The 21,096-nt window shown below is 46.9% G+C and overlaps 2 protein-coding genes across 2 annotated transcripts; both read right to left on the reverse strand.

Moving 5' to 3' along the window:
- Positions 1-2,482: 2,482 nt before the first annotated feature.
- On the reverse strand, positions 2,483-3,409 carry LOC132251733 (olfactory receptor 6F1-like). Its single transcript, XM_059731660.1, has one exon. The coding sequence runs from the start codon at positions 3,407-3,409 to the stop codon at positions 2,483-2,485; it is 927 nt and encodes a 308-aa protein (XP_059587643.1).
- Positions 3,410-13,358: 9,949 nt separating this feature from the next.
- LOC106739905 (olfactory receptor 6F1-like) lies at positions 13,359-14,298 on the reverse strand. Its single transcript, XM_014606312.2, has one exon. It carries the CDS (start codon positions 14,277-14,279, stop codon positions 13,359-13,361), a length of 921 nt encoding a protein of 306 aa, XP_014461798.1. The 5' UTR covers positions 14,280-14,298.
- Positions 14,299-21,096: the final 6,798 nt, after the last annotated feature.

Consider the following 21,096-nt stretch of genomic DNA (forward strand, 5'->3'; position numbering starts at 1 on the left):
TGGCATTTGAAATGTTTGCAAAGACCCTCTTACAATTTCACATGTCCAGTTTCTTTTCAGCCAGTTGCTGCCCCAAATATTTCAATTTGAAGGAAACTTTTTTGTCAGTTCATGCACTGACACTTCATTTTTTTTTCCACCAAAAGATTCTTCTAGGTTTGCACCATGAATTAACTGCAGTAAGGATGAGAAGAGAACCTAGGCATGACCACACTTTTGGTCTACTACCTTTTCTCTAGGCCTTAGGAGAAAAGAAAAAAGCAACCCCTTTATCAGATTCATGAATAAAAATTATACACTGGTAACATATCCTCAGCAGATGTAAATCAGTCATAGCTCCACTTCATATAATAGGGCCAGAATCCCCAGCAGGTATCAAAGGTATTGGTATCAAAGGGGATATTTCAGACAATGACCAGATTCCTGGCAGTGGTAAAGCAGTTGAGCTCTACCTAAGTCATTGGGACTATGCAGGTTCACATTAGCTGAAGATTAAACCTAATATCTTTACTACTTTTTAATTAATGCTCATAGACACATTCAATGTATCAACTTATATATTCATTTTGAAATGCAGAATTGTTTTAACATCAATGGGAGTTTAGTCAATGGATACATAGGTCTCTAATCTGCTCTCATGTTTGCAAAGTTTCCCTCAAAGTTAATTGCACTGACTAGCAAAATAAGCAAGGCTTTTCCAGGCTGGTTTTTTTTTCCCTTTGTGCTGGCACAAAAGCACTGAGATTCCAGTAAGACTGGGAAAACAAATAGCGTAGAAAAACATACTCACTCTGGTAAGGTTTTCAACTGTCCTGGGAACATTGGATTTGACATAAAACATAAAACCTGCTCCTTTCTTTTGGTCAGAAAAAAAGGAGAGAACTTTCCTAGCGGCTTAAAATAAAACCTTCTGAAATGGGTTGAAAAGGCATTTATACTGATGGCATCGTCCGTACAAGGTAACTGAAAGCATAGCCAATAAAATCATCAGGAGAAAAAAAAGTATCTATCTATCTATCTATCTATCTATCTATCTATCTATCTATCTATCTATCTATCTATTATGTTATTGGTTAGATTCTAGACTCCCTTGACTTTAACAAAACTAAATTATATTCTATTTTGTCTCAAAAGTCCATCTCTACAATATACCAGTTTTCAAATGAGGCAGGGCTATTTCATCTGCTCTCACAATGCCCTTGGGCTTTCATCTCCCTCGAGGGTTAGGGTCTTTCCCAATTATGGTGTCATCAAAACAATGGCACAAGAAGTAACCCAGGAGAGGCGGCTCATAATAGAAATTAATTTGTACTCTCCTTTAGAGGCAGAGATTTGCCAGATCCTGTACTGATGTTCTTGCATTTCTTCTTTATGTAGCAAGTATATACAGAGGGTTGAAATGTGGGAAGACATTGTGAACTGGATGCACATCTCCCTTAGATCTCTTGGAAAATTACAACACAAAATGCCTACACTGAAATCATCCCATTGATTTTAGTGGGGTTTGGGTCATGCTCTATGGGCTTTACTTGTTGTCCCATCACCCCTTTTTCTGATACAAGTGTCTATGTTTTTGAGCCTTCCTCAGAGGCATTGGGTATTGGTTGCAACTAAGACTGGGATGTGCCAATGCTCCCGATGGGATTAAAGCTGGAACATTTGGATGATCTTCCTGACTAGAGGATCTTGCCTTTCCACTCATGTTCAGACCAGTCACCATATTTGGGGCCATGAAGGATTTTTTCCCTATGGTCAGATTGCTATGGACTCTGGGGGGTTTTGCCTTACTCTGCAGTTGGGGGAGCAGAGAGAGGGATGTCTCTCTACACAGGATCACCTAAGTGTATATTAACACACTTTTATACAATCTGCATCATGCAGGTATCATATTTATGCCCGATTTACTGCACAGTAACAGTGTGTGTGTGGACTGACTTGGGACTAACTTTAGTCCCAAGTCAGTCCACATAAAGCCTTAATGTGCCTTACTACCTAAACGTGTAGACGTTGACCTATTCCCTCTTACTGAGTAGTTAGGGTTACCGTATGTCCAGGTTTTCTCAGACATGTCCTCTGTTTTTTATCCCGTCTGCCGTCTGGGCAAGTTTTTTGTGGCTGGGGGCAGGGGGGAAGGTGATTGGCTTTCAGGGAATTATGTGCTCTGCATGCAGGCCCGGGCAGCTGCTCACAGGTGAGAGAGAGAGAGAGAGAGAGAGACTGCGTGTGTGCACGTGTGCATGTAAGCTGTGTGGGCAGCAGGGCTGGCAGGTTATATAGTTATATAGATGGTGCAGTACCCCAACTGACAATGTTAATCACATTGTAAGTGAAAATGATTTGGTTACCCTTAAAAATATTCTTTCCCTTTAATTTTCCATCTTTAGTAGAAATGACCTCCAAGGAAGTTTGATATGACTTACAGTCCTTTTGACTATATTTCTATTAGGCCCATGCTATTTGAAAGCCATATTCTATTGAATATTCATATTCGTATTCTACTGAATGCCTTCCTCAAGGCTCGCTTCACTTCTTTGTTCCTTAGAGTGTAAATGAAAGGGTTTAGCAGTGGAGTTATTATAGTATTAAAACTGTTGATGAGTTTGTTCGTGTCCAGTGAATTTGGTGCAGCAGGCTTGACATGCAGAAAAATGATGGAACCAAACCATATAGTCACAACGGTGAGATGGGCAGAGCAAGTGGAGAAGGCCTTTTGCTGGCTTTGGGCTGAGCGAATTTTCAAAATGGTGGAGATTATGTAGATGTAGGAGATCAAAGTTACAGCACATGAGACTACGGCAATAATAATTGACTCAAAGAATGCTGCCAACTCGACAAGACTAGTGTCAGTGCAGGACAGAGCTATCAAGGAATCTATGTCACAAAAAAAGTGATTGATGATGTTAGGGCCACAGAAAGACAGGTTAGATACCAGGAATGTCATCACAGAGATACCCAGAAAGCCACCCAGCCATGAGCCAAGGGCCAGCTGAGTACAAAAAGTGTTGCTCATAAGGGAGCTATAGTGCAAGGGGTGGCAGATAGCCAGGTAGCGGTCATAGGCCATAACTGCCAGTAGAAAACACTCTGTGGAGCCCAGGGAGAAAAGAAGGAACAATTGCAAGATGCAGACAGTGAAGGAGATGGTTTGGCTGTTCCCCAGCAGGACACCCACGGCTTTGGGGACACAGGCTGTAGTGTACCAGATCTCCAGGAAGGATAAATTGCAGAGGAAGTAGTACATGGGGGTGTGGAGATGTGCAGTGATCCACACCAAGGCTATGATGGACACATTTCCCATGACCGTCAGGTAATACATCATAGAAAACATCATGCTGAGAGAGACGCGGAAGTACCACGTGCCAGAGAATCCCAGGAGGATGAACTCTTGCACACTGGTGTGGTTCCCCATGCCTACGCCAGACTCAGGATTCACCTGTGAAAACGTGAGAGATCACAAGACATTTAAACCTCTAGAACAGACTTCTGGCTGGCTTGTCCTCCTCATACATTCATGTATAGGTTCTGTCCAAATGTTGTCACCCCATCAAGCTTAAATCACTGAGGCAGAGGGAAGTCAATGGCCAACAGCACACTAAGTATTCATATGGTGAGGGTTATACTTCCTCCTCCTTTCTGCTTTTCTTGTGACTCAGTGGGCTTATCTAAGGCGACAGGCTGAGAGCCCTGGGGCTCTTTATCCTGGAAAAGCGCAGACTCAGGGGTGATCTGATGGCCACCAATAAGTTTATCAGGGGTGACCACCAGTATCTGGGGGAACGTTTGTTCACCAGAGCGCCCCAAGGGATGACGAGGTCGAACGTTTATAAACTACTACAAGACTGTTTCAGGCTGGACATAAGGAAGAATTTCTTTACTGTCCGAGCCCGCAAGGTCTGGAATAGCCTGCCATCGGAGCTGGTTCAAGCACCTACATTGAACACCTTGAAGAGTAAATTGGATGCTTATCTTGCTGGGATCCTATGACCCCAGCTGACTTCCTGCCCTTCCAGCGGAGGGCTGGACTCGATCTTCCAAGGTCGCTTCCAGCTCTAATGTCTATGAATCTATGAATCTTTGAATCCACATGAGATGCTTTCCTACAGATTAGAACAAATCACTGCACAGTGTGCATCACTGTCTACATGTGCACATGCTTACTGCACAGCAATTTCCTCCAATCATGAATGAATGAATTTGTTACCTGTCAATACAAGTAGCAAATTTACATGAGATTGTTTACTGCACAGTATGGCATGTGGAGATGGCTGACCAGCAACAACCTTACTTCTGGTCAGTAGGGTTGTAGGGGGCGGGAGATTGCTCCCCGGCCCTGGGAGGTTCCTGCTGCTGGAGCACCAGAGCCCGGATGGGGAGAATATCCCCATGCCCCAGCAGCAGGGAGTTCCCAGCACCTGCTCCCCAATCACAGTTATGGAGTGAGGACTGGGGAGATTGTTCTGAGCTACAGCTGTGCTATCATGATCGTGAGGGTCACCTCTGCTATCGTGATCATGGAGTGGAGGCTAGGAACAGGCTGTTCCTTGCAAAACCCTGTGATCATGGAACTGGGCAGGGAACAGGCTCTCCAGCCCCCTCCCCATGATTGCAGAGCGGGGCCTGATGACTGTCTCTGTTGAGGGAGATCCCAGCCCCATGCCCCTATCAGACAATTGAGGCACAGGGCTTGGAAAGAGCTGAGGGGAAGGGCAGGTACCAGCCTCCTACCCCTGGTGGTCAGTAGGAGACAGGTGCCCACTTACAGTCCCACCCCCCGTCTCTCACCTACTGACCAGCTCAATTTACACTTTTACTGACTACCTTTCTTGCATACGTACTGGCCTCTGTCTGCTTTACCACTCATCCAAGAAGAACACAGACCATCTGCAGATACTTCCTCAGCCTGATAATCTGTGTGCCCAAAACCTTGCTAAGAAGTACTTTTCCAAGTATTTGAGCCCAAATTCTAGTCATTTGTCTTCTGGTAATATGCTAAGCCACCACATAATTAAGACTTATTAAGAAAGCATTATTTCCCCCATTTTACAGGTAAGGAACTAAGGTGGGCTCATTAATACTTTTGACCAAAGCAATACGATATATGGACAGAATGCAAGGTATCAGATTGCAATTGTGCATCTAGAAATGCTGAACATGTGCCGAATTGAAAACCATTTTGATTATTTTGAGAAATAATCGCCCTCCAATTTTAAAATTTTAACACAAAGGAAAATATTTTCAGTTGATCCAAAAATAATTACCAAAAAAATCCAAATGGGATTTGTTACTTACACACTTCACAACCTCCCCTCTTCCGTATTTCCTTTTGACTTTATGTTATATTAATGAGAAGCAATATAGCTAGTCTGTCAGCGTACACTGGTAGTCTGAGGTAGGGCAAAGTTTTAGAATCGTGGAAGGATTTTGAGTGAGTATCACCTGAAGGATGCCTATTTATTAACACAGGCGACCCTTGCCATTCACAGGGGATACGCTCTCATATGCCCCATGCATGGCAAAATCTGCGAACAAGGCACTGAGTTCATGAACGCAGTGCCCCCAGCGGCTGGGTGAGGGCGGATGACTCCGGCAGTGATGGCAGGAGTGTGGTGGTGGTGGGAGCCTAGCGGCAGCAAGCACAAAGCTCCCAAGGAGCTTCTGTAAGTGTGTAAATTGTGTTTAAAATGCAAGTTCTGCATTCGTGAATATTTGAAACTGCAAATGCCAAACCCGTGAATAGTGAGGGTTTCCTGTACACTAAACTTTAAATCAATTGTAAGCTGAATTTAGGTAGTGGTTCATGGTACCAGTTTTGTCAATGGACCGTGTCAGTGCACATTTCCTGTACTTGCCATCATAACTTTTCTCTCCAAAGGAGACAAAATGCTTTTGGTTGTTAATAAATGATGCATCATAAAGCTTTGTTCCCATCAGCATGCAACAATACTAGCACACCTGGTTTGCAAGCATATTAAAGTTACTTTACACACTTCTAGCATGTTAAAAAAGGCCTGGGAACATGCTGGAGGGATGCAATTTTCATCCATAGTATAAAAGAACCTCACATTTCCAAGTCAAAATACAGTAGCAAATTATGCCCTTCTTTCATCAGCAAGCAACACTTTCCATTGGCATCCAACATATTTATCTGTACATACGTTGTTAATGAAATGGAGCTCAAACTGGTCACAGGAGGAAGGTTGGTTTATATTTGTCTTGTTGAAGAGCCCTTGAGATTTTAAGCTCAAGAGAATATCACAGACTTCCTTGGAACATGGAGAATGGTCACACAGTTAGGATTTACTCCTGCCCTTGCTAAATACTTCCTACACTATGCGTTTCAATGTTTTCAATCAGTCTCTCTCTGTCTTGGTTTCCCCATCTACAACTTGACCCTTCCAACTCACTGGAAACAAGCAAAATGCTGCAGAGAAACAAACATGAATTGCAGGACAGTGAATGTTACTGGTCCTCTATAAGTAGTTTTGATCCCCATCTTGTAGTACCAAAACTATTCACTGTTTCCCTGTATGAAGACTGTGATGGGGGGTGTTCCCTTCATTTCTTCTTACCTCGCAGGAAGGCCAGCTGGAGTACTTCTGCATTTTAAAACTGACTCTCGCCCGCTACATCTCGATCTTATTCGAAGTTATCAGTCGGGAGGTGTTACAAACGCAGAATGACTCCGGCAATACAGGTGGAACCTTTTTCTTGTCAATTGATGTCTCGCTTCCCGCTCTAATGGACAAACCCCCAGACACTTTACCACTAAAAAGAATCCACTTGTCTCTTTATGTGGTCGATCAATTTGCTTTATTGTAAACCCCAAATACTCTTTTTCAATTGTTTTTATTTTTCAATTTTCCAGGACACTTCGTTGGGTTTATTTAACGTAAAACAACATACGTGAACATAGGTAACATCCACAATTGTAACTGTTTTTGTCTTTCGGTCATTGAACTATGAAGTGTTAGACCCCGACTCCATGCAGCACCTAACGACTAGGGAGATGATGGTCCAATTACCTGTAGATCCTGTTACTCATTAGCCAGAGCAGAGCAGGGAGTAAACACCAGCACACATTGCTCGCAACAGCTTTATTCAGAATGGAGACAGCTTCGGGTGAGCTCTCTCGCCATAAGAGATGAGGAGCAGCCCCGAACAATAGGTTCTTCTTACATTTATACACTTTGGTTTCTATTCATTAACATTCACTCCACCTCCCTCCCTCCTTCTGTTCCACCTATTTCTCCTCCCATTTCAAGCTCCTCCTCTGTTTACTGTTTGCACCATTAGCATGGACTCGCCTATGCATTCCATTCATGTACATGCCTTTTTGCTATGAGCGCATGTCTAAGGCCATGAACCCTCTTCTTTTGGTCAATGGGTGGACTCTGGAGGTTTCTCTACCAATCACCATCTACCCTTTTGCACATGTTCATCTTGGTTACATGTTATCTTTCACATTCCAATCTGTTTTCTTGTCCCAGGTTGGGCCCCTGTATCTTATCTAATTTCTTGCTGTAGCTGGTTCACAGCACACAGACTTAATTGCTGCTTTTTCTAGAAAAAATGGTTACCACAATGTCAATCTTTTATATATACATTACTTGGAGCAGTACCAGCATTGGTGGCTGTGTGGTAGAGTTTCTGCCTCCCAGGTGAGAGACTGGACAGGGACAGGACATGGGTCCAACTGTCCATTGATCAGGACATGGGTCCAACTGCATCTGTCGCACTCACTGGTTTGTGGCTCTGAGCAGTGCCAGCCCTTGCTCTTCTGCTCCCTGAGCTTGTGACCAGGCCCCAGTGATCCCCATGCTGTTCCTGGAAAGCCCATGACTGGGGCTTAGGGACCGGGCTGTTCAAGGCCCTTCCCTTCCAGGCTGGTCTACAGGCTGCTCTAGTGGGGGAAGGGGGCTCTAAGCCTGGCTCTGGAGGCCTCTCTTACCCAAAGCACCCCTCCACCTTGACCCCCATCTCTCTCTCTCTCTCACACATGCCCCTGCTGCCACCTCTACCCATATGCCCCCAGCCCATAACACCCCCAAGGGATTCCTGGGACCAGGACCCCATCCCAGTCTATGGCGCATATCTCATTACCAGTGTGGACACAGGGCAGGGCTGCAATGTGGCAGTTGCCCCTGCACCTCAGATTCTGCCAGCAGGTCCCGCCTATCCTAAGTGGCTGGTTGGGCATGCAGCGTATGAGATTTGGGGGTGGGGAATGTGGGGTTTGGGGGAGAAGAGAGGTGGGGGAGTGGGGTTAGTGGGGCAGGGTTGGGGGTGTTTATGAGTGGGTGTAGTGTTTGTGGGGGTGAGGTTGTGGTGGGTATGGGGCTGTGTATTTGGGAGAGGGTTTTGTGGAGGGGTTGGGGGTGTGGGTTTTGTGGGTGGATTGATGGTGGGGGTGTGGGTGGGTGGGGAGGCTGCTCAGGAGTTGTGTGTGCCCTGGGCCCCTGCAGGGCACACAGCACAGGTCCTGTCTCCAAGGGTGCTTGTCCATGTTACACCTCTCCTGTTACCATGTTACACTTTTCCTGTGTCCACATGACAAAAATTGCCACTGTGTATCCACGTTGTCAGCTGATTTTATTGTTTTAGTTGTTGGTTTTTTTTTATTGGGGTAATTTAAAACAGCCCTGACATGTTTTATTTTTAGCTCCTGAATTTTTTCCATGTGGGTTTTTTTATCATTTTAAATTTTCAACGTGGATCTGACTTATGCCCGAAAACATGATTTTCCCTGCTTTGCAACTATTACACCACCAGGTGACGCTTGGGTTCCCTTGGTAATCTATGGAAATCCATTGAATCTTTATTGTAATACTTCAACAAGACTCCAGGGATTAATGTTGCAATTTTTTACTGGTCATTTAGTTCAAGGTTCAGATTAATGAAAAATACTAATTTTTTGGATTCCAAAAAAAAGTTCCCTATGTTTGCATGTACTTCATGGCAAAGATCAAATTGTTATGGGTCAGGGAGTTTAAGACTCAGGCTAATTAAAAGTTTTGTTGGACTGGGTTTTTGGTTTGGCATGGCTGCGGGGGGCAGGGCAGGAGTGATGGGGATTGGCAGGGCAGGGAGGGTAGGGGTAACCTGGGTGGTAAATATAACCCGGGTGGTACTCAGATGAGGCACTCCATCTCCAGTTGAAGGGATTTAGCAGGTGTTAGTATGCTATGGGAAGGGTAGCTGCTTAGGGGGGAGCAGCTCTTCTCTTATCCCCTATAGAGTAGAGCCACGACCAGCTGGAACTTAACCATCTATGGGTTTCATAGGGAAAGAACAGGGTGGAATATAACACAAATGCGGGGAGCAAGGGGATCCTGGGAGATAATGGTATTCCCTTTCCTTGGGCACCCAGGAGAGTCAGGCAAAACAGGGGTGCAGAGGGGAGTCAAAGGGATTTTGGGTGAACATACACATATAACACAGACAAATCAACAACATATTTGAAGCATGGGGTTCACAAAATATAAGATGCAGATCCCACAACATTTGAGGCATAGTATTAGGCACCCCAGTGAGGCAGGGTAAAGAGGTGAGGGGAACCCACTCCCCAGTGGGATTGCTTTTTGCAAGAAACTCAACCTTCTGGTGCCCTGGCTGGGAATCAGACCTAGGTCTCCCACATGGCAGGCAAAATTGTGCTACTGAGCTATCAATGCCTGGGCTACTAGCTCCAACTCCAGGGTCTAGTGCCTCTGGGATCCTCCATGTGCTGTCTGCACATTGAGTAGCCCGGCTTCATGCCAGAGTGGGGTCGGAAAAAACCCAAGCTGCCGCCTGCAGCTCAGGGCTTTGATCCCTTTGGGACCCACTGCACACCGCTCCTGAGAGGGTAGGGGGCTGCGAATCAGGAGTGAAGGGCCCTGGCAGTATATGGTGAGGGCTGTGCTAAACTGTTATATGGGGCCATTGCACCCAGCTCTGGGGTGTATCTCAGTTGTCCCCATACACTGTCATATGCAGCTGTTACACCCCAGACCTGGGTGAATCTCCGCCATTCCCATACACTGTTATATGTGGCTATTACACTCCAGAGTTAGGGCTACCCCACAGCATGCCTCTGTGGCACGGGGGGGGGGGGGGGCTCTCTTGGACACCCCTGGCCACATGGGCTGGACCAGATTAAATTTCCAGCTGTAACCCCAGCCCAAAATACATCCCAGTTCAAGGAAAAACAGAAAACTAGAAAAACCAGAGGCATGGCGTGGAGTGGCCCAAGAAAGATTTCCACCTCTTATTCCAGCCCAAAAGAAATTCCTTATTTGAGCCCATACACTTAGTACAGTGGGCATGGGGGACTTTCAGCTGGCAGCCTGGCACACACAAACCACGCTTTGGGCTGGCCAAGACCCTGGCCAGAGATGTCCAGGAGAGTCCCCCAGTGGCACACAGGCAAGGTGTCAGATGCCGGGGCACTCACTCCCTACCTGCAGCCCCTTGCCCCTTCAGCCCAGCTGGTGCCCCTCACTCCTGACCCACAGCCCCCTGCACTCCCAGAAAGAGGCAGCAATATGACTGTCAGGCAGAGCAATGGCAAGCAGAGGGTGGTCAAAGAAGGACAGGGACATGCTGCTGGGAACAAAAATAGGCTTAAAAGGAACAGGAGTACCAGGGAAGTGGGGCAAGCTTGGAGGGTAGAGGACAGGAAGGGGAACACGTATTGAAGGGGTCTGGTTGTAGACTGGGGGGGTATGACTGCAGGGGATCATGATCTGCCAATGCAACAGGTAAAGATTAACATGCAAATAGTCTAAGTGAGAAGAACATTCCTCTCACTGAGCCTGGGATGTTTCTTTCTTCACCTCAACCCACACCATGGCCCTGCTTGGCGGGTGGGGATTTTAGCTCATGCTGGTCACTGTGTGGTAATCACAGGGGGAAAGGGAGTTGGACTGGCCTGATCACAGCCCCCACCCCCACCCCCAACCCCACTTCGAGAGAAGCTGTCCTGGGCAGGGGATTCCCGAGAAATCTTAATCAACCTCGATAACAACCCCAGGCCACCCCCACACTGGTTCTCAGCTTTGGAAAAAAATCCTGATTTTTGCCGTGAGGATAGAAATGACATGAGACATGAGGCATCCAGACCCTTTGTGTACCCTTGTGTACCCCTAAGTGTACCCCACACCCAGTGTCTGGTGCAGCAAGCATGGAGCAAAAGCGGGGGGCAGAACTGCTTTGGGACCAGGCTTGAGTAGGGGACATCCCCTTCAGGAGGCCTGAGGCACAGACCCCGAATACCAATCCAGACTTGTGAGGCGGAGGCAAGCAAACTCCCTCTTGCAGACCTTTGCATGAAAAGATTTCCCTCCCCAACCAGCAGCGCCTCATGCAACAAGCAACAAGCACCCAGAAAAAAAAATGGAGGCTTTGCAGGGGAGGTGGGCAATACTGTGTATTAAACTAAAAAACCACCCCAAAATACATGTCTCTCAAGCAAAACCACCAACACCCCCCCCCCCCCCAAAAGCAACTTGGCATGACCGAAGAAAATAAACCAACCAAAATATCAAATATTGTCCTAAAATGCCACCTGGCAGTAAAGTAGTACTGAAAGGGCAGGAAGGTAAAATAGCTCTGACATGCCCTCTAGCACATTTTATTATTTATAGCATAATAAGCCATTGTATGGTAAATCACATCCATGTTACTTATTAAGCCATCTTAAATTACGAAAGAAAAATTAAACCGGGGACATTTTTAACAACTAAATGCCAATTATGTGCACAAGGGTCCCAAGTGCCCTGCATGCTGTTGGGCCAGTCCGGACCTGTTCCATGGAGAAAGGACCTAGTCTGGCTCAGCCCCTGCTAGCAGTGACGAGAACCTGGGTACACCCAGAGTGGCCCGGACCTCCCTGAAGGTGCATGGCCCCAGGCTTGGCTGAGCCGGGCCTGTGACATGTGACACAGTCAGCGCCAGATGCCAGGTGGCTAGGGCCACACCACGCTGCATTGTGTTGTAGGGGGGCTCTTCTAGGAGGGCACTCAGCGCCCTGTGGCTACTGCTGCTGCAGGCAGGTTGTGGGCTGTGCTGTAGGGCTGTGGAAAATTTCACCACGTTTTGTTTTGAAACTGTTTCGACCCATTTCAAGGTCGAAACAGCAAAATTGAAATGGAACAGATATAGTCAAAGCAGCCTCGAAACAAAATGAGGCAAGTCAAAACATTTTGCCGTTTCGACATTGTGCCCTTAGGCTATAATGGGGAAAGATAAAACAGCCTATGACTTTGTCATTTTCCTGGCCTGCTTTGGATGAAACTTGCAGGGATGGTAGTGCCTTCTGAGGGCATGAAGCCTGCCAAGCTTCAAGGAGATAGGTGCAGGGGTTTAGGGAAACTGCACCCCGAAGTTTTGAAAGCAAAACTTGTGTCACGTGTATGTGTTAAGCCACAGGGGATCAAAACTGCAGGCATGGTAGCCCCTGCTGAGGCCACAAATCCTGCCAAGTTTCAAGGAGATAGGTGCAGGGGGTTCGGGGAAACTGCACCTCAAGCTGTGGACAAGCAAAACTCGTGACATGGGTGACATTGTGTGTGTTAAGGCGCAGCAGGGTGAAAGCTGCAGGGATGGTGGCCCCTGCTGAGGCCACAACTCCTGCCAGTTTTCAAGGAGATAGGTGCAGGGGCTTCTTTGGGCTGCTTTGTCCTTCCCCATTATATCCTACGGGCGAAACATAGAAACAGTTTCACCGTTTCAACCCTGTTTCGACGGAACAAAACAGAACAGCTGTTTCGAAATGAAACAAAAGTCGAAACGAAATGCTGCTTCATCCAAACACTGGTCAAAATGGAACGCTGCCATTTCGCACAGCCCTACTGCGCTGCTGCAGGGCGGTTGTTGCAAGGTAGAGAACCCAACCCTCCTGAGCAGCCCACCACCCTTACACAGTCCTCCACACCCTCACAGCCTCCACCTCCAGTCCCCAACACCGCCAGTCTCTATTTCCTTGGAACAGAGCCTGGGTACAGGTCACACTGCAGCCTGCACCACTCCTGCCTGCCCGCATACTGAGCAAGCATGGTGGACCACTGGGGTAATGGGCAGCCATAGAGACACTCTGGCTGCATGCCAGAGCATCTCTTTGGAGGGGGCCACCCCAGCTGGCTTCATGGCATGCTACCGGAAAGTGCCTTGCAGGTTTACCTTTTTCTGCAGGTTATTTTTTGATACCTGGATTTCCAGGTGTGGAATTTAGAGCCTGTACTGCAAATGTGCAGTGCGGGGAACATTCTTTTGTTCCCAGCGTGCCACTGCGGTGTCTCAAACTGCCCTGAGATGCCGTGAGAGACACATATGTGCTCATCTGGATGCATCCTTTATTCCCATGCTATTTGAAAACCACTTCACATTCTACTGAATGCCTTTCTAAAAGCTTCCTTCACTTCTTTGTTCCTTAGAGTGTAAATGAAAGGGTTTAACAGTGGAGTTATTATAATATTAAAAATGTTGATGACCTTGTTCCTGTCCAATGCATTTGGTGCAGAAGGCTTGACATACAGAAAAATGGCAGAGCCAAACCAGATAGTCACAACGGAGAGATGGGCAGAGCAAGTGGAAAAGGCCTTTCTCTGTCCTTGGGCTGACCGAATTTTCAAAATGGTGGAGATTATGTAGATGTAGGAGGTCAAAGTTACAGCACATGAGACCACGGCAATAATAACTGATGCAGAGAATTCTGCCAACTCGACAAGACTAGTGTCAGTGCAGGACAGAGCTATCAAAGAATCTATGTCACAAAAAAAGTGATTGATAATGTTCGGGCCACAGAAAGACAGCCTGGATACTAGGAATACTAGCACAGAGATAGCCAGAAAACCACTCAGCCATGAGCCAAAGGCCAGCTGAGTACAGAAGGTGCTATTCATGAGGGAGCTATAGCACAGGGGGTGGCAGATAGCCTGGTAACGGTCATAGGCCATAACCGCTAGTAGAAAACACTCTGCAGAGCCCAAGGAGAGAACAAGGAACAATTGCATGATGCAAGGAAAGAAAGAAATGGCTTGGCTGTTCCCCAGCAGGATGCCCACAGCTTTGGGAACACAGGTTGTGGTGAGCCAGATCTCCAGGAAGGACAGGTTGCAGAGGAAATAGTACATGGGGGTGTGGAGGTGTGCGGTGGTCCACACCAAGGCTATGATGGACATGTTCCCTATGACTGTCAGGCCATACATCATAGAAAACACCATGCTGAGGGAGAAGCGGAAGTACCACGTGCCGGGGAATCCCAGGAGGATGAACTCTTGCACATTGCTGTTGTTCCCCATGCCTACCCCAGCCACAGGATCCACCTGTGAAAACATGAGAGATCATTTAAACATCTAGTGCAGACTTGTGGTTGGTGTTACCTCAAAAATTCATGTATAAGTTCTGTCCAAGTATGGTCAAGGTTGTGTTATGGAAGCAGAGGAAAGTCAACAGTCAACAGCACACAAAGTAGTCAGATAGTGAGGGCTATACCTCCTCCTCCTAGCTGCTATTCATGTGTTTCATTGGGAGTGTCTACATGAGACCCTTTACTAGACATTAGAGCAAACTGCTGCACTGTGTGTGTCAGCGTCTACGCATGCAGATACTTACTGCACAGTAATTTGCTCTAATCACAAGTAAATTTGCTATCTGTCAGTACAAGTAGCAAATTTACTTGGGATTACTTACTTCACTATACGGCACGTGTAGATGGCTGACTGGGAGTAAACTTATAGATTCATAGATGTTAGGGTCGGAAGGGACCTCAATAGATCATCGAGTCCGACCCCCTGCATAAGCAGGAAAGAGTGCTGGGTCTAGATGACCCCAGCTAGATACTCATCTAACCTCCTCTTGAAGACCCCCAGGATAGGGGAGAGCACCACCTCCCTTGGGAGCCCGTTCCAGACCTTGGCCACTCGAACTGTGAAGAAGTTCTTCCTAATGTCTAATCTAAATCTGCTCTCTGCTAGCTCGTGGCCATTATTTCTTGTAACCCCTGGGGGCGCCTTGGTGAATAAAACCTCACCAATTCACTTCTGTGCCCCCGTGATGAACTTATAGGCAGCCACAAGGTCGCCTCTCAACCTTCTCTTGCGGACGCTGAAAAGGTCCAGTTTCTCTAGTCTCTCCTCGTATGGCTTGGTCTGCAAGCCCTTAACCATACGAGTTGCCCTTCTCTGGACCCTCTCCAGGTTATCCGCATCCTTCTTGAAGTGTGGCGCCCAGAATTGCACGCAGTACTCCAACTGCGGTCTGACCAGCGCCCGATAGAGGGGAAGTATCACCTCCTTGGATCTGTTCGTCATGCATCTGCTGATGCACGATAAAGTGCCATTGGCTTTTCTGATGGCTTCGTCACACTGCCGGCTCATGTTCATCTTGGAGTCCACTAGGACTCCAAGATCCCTTTCCACCTCTGTGCCACCCAGCAGGTCATTCCCTAGGCTGTAGGTGTGCTGGACATTTTTCCTCCCTAGGTGCAGCACTTTGCATTTCTCCTTGTTGAACTGCATCCTGTTGTTTTCTGCCCACTTGTTCAACCTATCCAGGTCTGCCTGCAGCTGTTCCCTGCCCTCCGGCGTGTCCCCTTCTCCCCATAGCTTTGTGTCATCTGCAAACTTGGATAGAGTACATTTGACTCCCTCGTCCAAGTCACTGATGAAGACATTAAAGAGTATCGGTCCAAGGACCAAGCCCTGCAGGACCCCACTGCCGGCACCCTTCCAGGTCGATACCGACCCATCCACCACGACTCTCTGGGTGCGACCCTCTAGCCAATTCGCCACCCACTGGACTGTGTAGTCATCCAAGTCACAGCCTCTTAACTTGTTCACCAGTATGGGGTGGGATACCGTATTGAAGGCCTTCCTGAAGTCTAAGTATATGACATCCACCCCTCCTCCTGTGTCCAGGCGTTTCGTAACCTGGTATTAAAAAGAGACTAGATTGGTCAGGCACGATCTGCCTGCCACAAACCCGTGCTGGTTTCCCCTCAGCATAATTTGTCCTGCTGGGATCTCACAAATGTGAGCCTTGATAATTTTTTCAAAGACTTTGCCAAGGATGGAGATGAGACTGACTGGCCTATAGTTGCCCGGGTCCTCCTTCCTCCCCTTCTTGAAAATGGGGACCACATTGGCCCTTTTCCAATCTTCCGGGACTTGGCTGATGCACCACGAGCATTCAACTTCTAGTCGGCCGGGCTACAGAGGGTGGGAGATTGCTTCCAGGCCCTGGGACCTGCCTGCTGCTGGGGAACCAAAGCCCGGGCAGGGACAATACCCTCATGCCCTGGTAGCAGGGAGTTCCCAGCCCATGCTCACAATCATGAAGTGAGGACTGAGGAGATTGTTCTAAGATGTGGCTCCTCTATCACGATCGTGGAGTGGGGGCTGGGAACAACCTGTCCCTCGAAATACTCTGTGATCATGAAGCTGGTCAGGGAACAGGCTCCTGAGCCTCCTCCCCATGATTGCAGAGTGGGAATTTGTAGCTGTCTTGGTCAGGGAAGGTCCCAGCCCCATGCCCCTATCAGACGATTGAGGCATGGGGCTTGCAAAGAGCTGCAGGGGAAGGGCAGGTACCAGCTCCCTTCCCCAATCCACTAGTGGAGCAGTTGGCAGTGAGAAAAATTTCAGAGGGAAGGAAAAATATTATTCAATAATTGTATAACAATATTTTTAAATGATTTAATTTGGCAAATGACATTGAGTTACAGATGCCAGATTATAGGTCTCCTGGCTCGGGTACGGATCACATGGTTTTGAAACTCCTATCTCCAAGGTCTTGGCTTCACAAAGGATAGTCAGGCAGCCCTGAGAGCTACAACTTGAGTCTGAAAGGTCACAGATCTTCCAGGTACCAAGGAAAAGAGCAGAGAACCAAGGTTTTGGGTGGACTAGAGCTCCCGGCGTGTCTGGGTTCTTGGCTTGGTAAGAGGGACTTCAATAGCCCAAACGCCCTCATTTCTGGCTATCCCACATAACAGCAGGGACCCTGGATGGTCTGGTGTTATTAGTCTGCCTGGAGGTGGCATACTCAAGTCATGGATCCTACAATCCCAGGATATACTACAGCCCATGAGGCAGACTGGAAATCAACCAAGAAAGTGCCTTACATTTCTAAGATGTTTCTTCAAACAAACTCAAACATTTTTCTTTAACAAATCTGCATTTCCTAGCAAAGTCTGGTTTGTTAAAAGATTCCTAAGAAACTTCATTTGGAAGTGTGAGTCCTCCTGAAATCCAATATTACTTCAAAGTCACTGACATTTAATACCGCTTGAATATCCTAGCACACATTCTAGTCATTTTTCTTCTGGTAATATGCTAAGCCAGCATATTATTACGAATTATTAAGTAGCATTATTTCCCCCATTTTACAGGTGAGGGAACTAAGGTGGGCTTACGAACAGCTTTGACCATAGCAATATGATATATGGACAGAATACAAATTCTCAGCTTGCAATTGTGCATCTAGAAATGCTGAACATGTGCTGAATGGAAAACCTTTTAAGGTTTTGATTTTTTCATAACACCCTCCATCCACCAATTTTAGAAATATTTTTAGTTGATGAAAAAAATATTATCAAAAACATCCAAATGGGATCTTCTACTTACACAGATCACAAAAAACAGTATTTCCTTTTGACTTTAGGCTATAATAAAGGGAAGCAATATAGCTATTCTGTAAGCATACATTAAGTAGTCTAAGGTAGGGCAAAGTTTTAGCATCATGGAAGGACTTTGAGTTAGTATCACCTGTAGGATGCCTATTTATTAATATACTAAACTCTAAATCAATAGTAAGCTGAAAATAGGTAGTGGATCACACTACCATCTTTGTCAATGGACTGTGTCAGTGCACATTTCCTGTACTTGTCATCACTACTTTCTCTCCAAAGCAGACACAATGCTTTTGGTTGTTAATAAATGATGCATCATAAAGCTTTGTTCCCAGCAGCATGCAACAATACAAGCACGCCTGGTTCGCAAGCATATTAAAGTTATACCCTTCTAAGATGTTGAAAAAGGCCTGGGAACATGTCATTTTCCTCCATAGTATAAAAGAGAACCTCACATTTCCAAGTCAAAATACAGTAGCAAATTATACCCTTCTTCCATCAGCAGGCAACACCCTTCATCCCCATCCAACCTGTTTATCTGTACGCACCTCATTAATGAAACGGAGCTCAAATTGGTTGCAGGAGGGAGGTTGTTTTATATTTGTCTTCTTGTTAAAGAGCCCTTGAGATTTTAAGCTCAAGAGAATATCATAGACTTCTTTGGAACATGCAAGATGGTCACACAGTTACGATTTACTCCTGCCTTGGCTAAGTAATTCCTACACTGTGGGGGTTTCAGTGTTTCAAATCAGTATGTCTGTGAAAGAAAGCCAGGCAGTGAAAATGGAAATGGAAGCATCAGGGGGAAAGGGACAGGCTGGGGTGGGAGTGGGGGGTGGGGGGAAGGGGGATGTAGCAGCACAGGTAAAAGTTCAGAGGTATCTGGGCAGTCAGATGTCTGGCGGGTCGCAATGTGTCCGAATTCCAGTGTGTATATGGAGTCCATGAGTTTCTGTACCTACCACCTAGGAGACTGATGAAGTGAAGTTCATAGGCCTGGCTGTGAAAAATGGTTTGTAATTTGTTCCCTCTCAGGATCGGGCCTGAGAGACTGGAGGCACAGTGGTTTTTTGGTGAGAAATGTGCCCCACAGGTAGTTGGGTATTGCTGTGTTTGATAGATCCTGGTGCGCAGTTTGCGGGGGTACCGGAGGTAGTTGGCAGGTTTTGTGTTTTGAGCTGTCGGAAGTTGGCTTCAGTCCTGGTGATGAGGTTAGGTGCTTGTTTGAATGTACAAACCACTTTTCAGAGCTGGGCCTATGAACTGCACTTCACCAGCCTCCTAGGTAGTAGGTGCAGAAACTCATGGACTCAAAATACACAGTGGAGTTCTGTCACGCTGCGACCGGCTGGACATCTGCCTCCCCAGGCACCTCTGCACTTTTACCTGCACTGTTACACCCCCTTTCACTCCTCTCCCCACCCAGCCTTTCCCTCGCCCCAATGCCTCCATTTCCATTTTCACTGCCTGGCTTTCTTGCCTGCATTGCATGTCAGGCCAGCCTCTGGCTTCTTTACTATTCCTTCCATCCGGGACCAGGAGACACACCAGCTGCAGGTACTTCCTCATCCTGACAAAGGGTTTTTCAACCCGAAAGCTTCCTAAGAGATAGTTCTTTAACTATTCCATTTTTTCATAATAAACACATAAACATAAAAACACAAGATAAGCCATCACACACCACGAGTAATATATATCCAATGTAACATCTTTACTTCTTGCTTTCAATTCCTTTATAACAAGAAAGGCTCTGTGACAGTTTGGCTAGGCTACCAGAGATGTTGCTGGTGCTACTGGTGCTGATTGCTGAGTTACCCAAGTCATTTTTACCTGCTGCCGTTTACAGTGGTGCACTGGACTGAGGCTATAGGGGAGTAGGAGACCTTACTGGGGCACACTGCCATGTTGTGCAGAGGCCCCAGTGCCAGGAAGGGCACACGTGAACACACACACAGTGTCACCCACCCATGTCATGAGTTTTGCCTGCCTGCAGCCACAGGTGCAGGGCCCCAGAACCCAGAGTCCCCCTGCATCTATCTCCTTAAAAGCTGGCAGCCTGTGTGGCCACAACAGGGCCTAGCAGGCCTGTAGTTTTCACCCCCAACCCCGTGCCTTAACACGCACAGTGTCATCTATGTCCTGAGTTTTGCTTGTCAGCAGCTTGAGGTGCAGTTTCCCAGAACCCCCTGCACCTATCACCTTGAACCTTGGCAGGCTTCATGCACTCATCAGGAGCTACTATTTCTGCAAGTGTAATCTGAATCAGACAAAACATGACAAAGTTATAGATATTTCATTGATTCCCCATTATACTCTATGACTGAATCTCCAAATCTCTCCGAATCAGCTCCAAACCTTCTGAAGCCGATTTGGCCAAATCGAATCAGAAATGTGATCCGAATCTCGGAATCAAATTGCTGGCATACAAATTGGCCAAATCAGAATCTGAATTGAATAGTTCCCTATTCGCACAGGCCTATCATATAAGCCAAGCTCTTCCAGTGCCCTTAAATGAGTGAAGGTGTCTATTTCCCTGTCTCTCCTAGTAGCATTTCTTTGTCTCTCTTCCAGAATGAATTGATCTACCTTGAACAACGGTAACCAAATTTGTAGTAACAGGACCTTGTACAGTGTCTCTAAGTCTTCATTCTCCCATCATAGATTTCATAGACGTTAGGGCTGGAAGGGAAGTTGAAGATCATCAAGTCCAGCCCCCTGCCCGGAAGCAGGAAGCCAGCTAGGGCCAAAGGATCCCTGTAAGATAAGCATCCAAATGTTTCTTGAATGAGTCCAGAGTAGGTGCCTGCACCACTTCTGGAGGGAGTCTATTCCAGGCCTTGGGGGCTCGGACAGTAAAGAAATTTTTCCTTACGTCCAGCCTAAAACGGTCTTGGAGGAGTTTATGACCATTAGTTCTTGTTATCCCTTGTGGGGCTCTGGTGAACAGATGTTCCCTCAGATCCTGATGCACACTCCTTATGGCTAGGCAGCCAGGTCCTCCCTGAGCCTGCGCTTTTCTAGGCTGAAGAGTCCCATGCGTCTCAGCAGATCTTCATACGGCCTGTTCTCCTGCCCTCTGACCATGTGCGTGGCTCTTCTCTGGACTCTCTCAAGCTTCTCAACATCCTTCTTGAATTCTGGATCCCAGACTTGGATGCAATACTCCAGCTGCGGCTTCACCAAGGCCGAGTACAGCGGGAGGATGACATCCTGAGATGGACTTGAGAAGCCTCTATAGATGCAAGCCAGAGTTTTGTTTGCTTTACCAGCTGAGACATCGCACTGGTGGCTCATTTTCATCTTGAGGTCAGTCATGACCCCCAAGTCTCTTTCAGCCATGGTGCTAGCAAGCGTAGCACCGCTGAGCCTATAATTTTGCTGCAGGATTTTTCCCTGTGAGGTGGAGTGCCTTGCATTTATCGGCATTGACTGTCATCAGGTTTGTATCTGCCCACTTACTAAACTTATCCAAGTTGGCCTGGATCACT

Source organism: Alligator mississippiensis, chromosome 7 (genome assembly GCF_030867095.1).
Source record: "Alligator mississippiensis isolate rAllMis1 chromosome 7, rAllMis1, whole genome shotgun sequence".
Taxonomy (NCBI): domain Eukaryota; kingdom Metazoa; phylum Chordata; order Crocodylia; family Alligatoridae; genus Alligator; species Alligator mississippiensis.